The sequence below is a fragment of the Solanum stenotomum genome, unplaced genomic scaffold, assembly GCF_019186545.1.
Source record: "Solanum stenotomum isolate F172 unplaced genomic scaffold, ASM1918654v1 scaffold10788, whole genome shotgun sequence".
NCBI classification, from domain to species: domain Eukaryota; kingdom Viridiplantae; phylum Streptophyta; class Magnoliopsida; order Solanales; family Solanaceae; genus Solanum; species Solanum stenotomum.
Genome location: NW_026021243.1, coordinates 1 through 606, shown reverse-complemented (window position 1 = coordinate 606; position 606 = coordinate 1). Strand labels below are relative to the sequence as shown.

At 36.8% G+C, this 606-nt stretch overlaps 1 protein-coding gene across 1 annotated transcript; it reads left to right on the top strand.

Annotated features, from left to right (window-relative positions):
- Window positions 1-93: 93 nt before the first annotated feature.
- Window positions 94-572, top strand: LOC125849795 (uncharacterized; the record flags this gene model as incomplete). Its single annotated transcript, XM_049529768.1, has 2 exons — window positions 94-213; window positions 300-572. Coding segments are annotated over 2 exons (393 nt in total), but the record flags the coding sequence as incomplete, so codon positions are not given.
- Window positions 573-606: the final 34 nt, after the last annotated feature.

Sequence of the window (606 nt, the reverse complement as noted above, 5' to 3'; positions counted from 1 at the left end):
ATACTTTCTTAATTTAGTAAAATAATTTCTTTCTTTTTTGATAAGTACTTTTTGGAGATTAATGAGATCAAATTCTACATATGTTATTTGCAGGAAAAAGAGTTGGGTAGGCCGGTAGCTGTACCAGAGATGTTCAAGGTTACTCACATCAAGAAGAGTACGAACCCCACAGAAGAAGAAAGATGGATTGAGCCACGTGCTCAAGAGACATATGTAAGAACTCCATTCAAACTAATTTTTTTTTCTTTTCCTTGTATATATTACATTCTTATTCGTAGAGTTCTTTGTTTAAATTACAGGATAGGTATATGCGAATATCTCAGGAATATAGTAGTACTCTACCTCTTGAGAGTCAGGACAGACCATTTACACAAGAAGAAAACGAGAATCTTTGGAAACAGAGTGCTGGTGAACCGATTAGAGGTTCAATCTACGGCTATCCAGAAAAGGCGTATCAGAAGAAGAAGTCTTGGTATTGTGGTTCATCATCCTCAAGCTTTGATGGTGGGGATAGAGAGACAATATCTGCAATGGAGAGTAAGATAACTTATCTCAATGCCGAGCTTGCTACTGTAGCAGAAAGAGAGAAGAAGAGAGAAGAAAGAG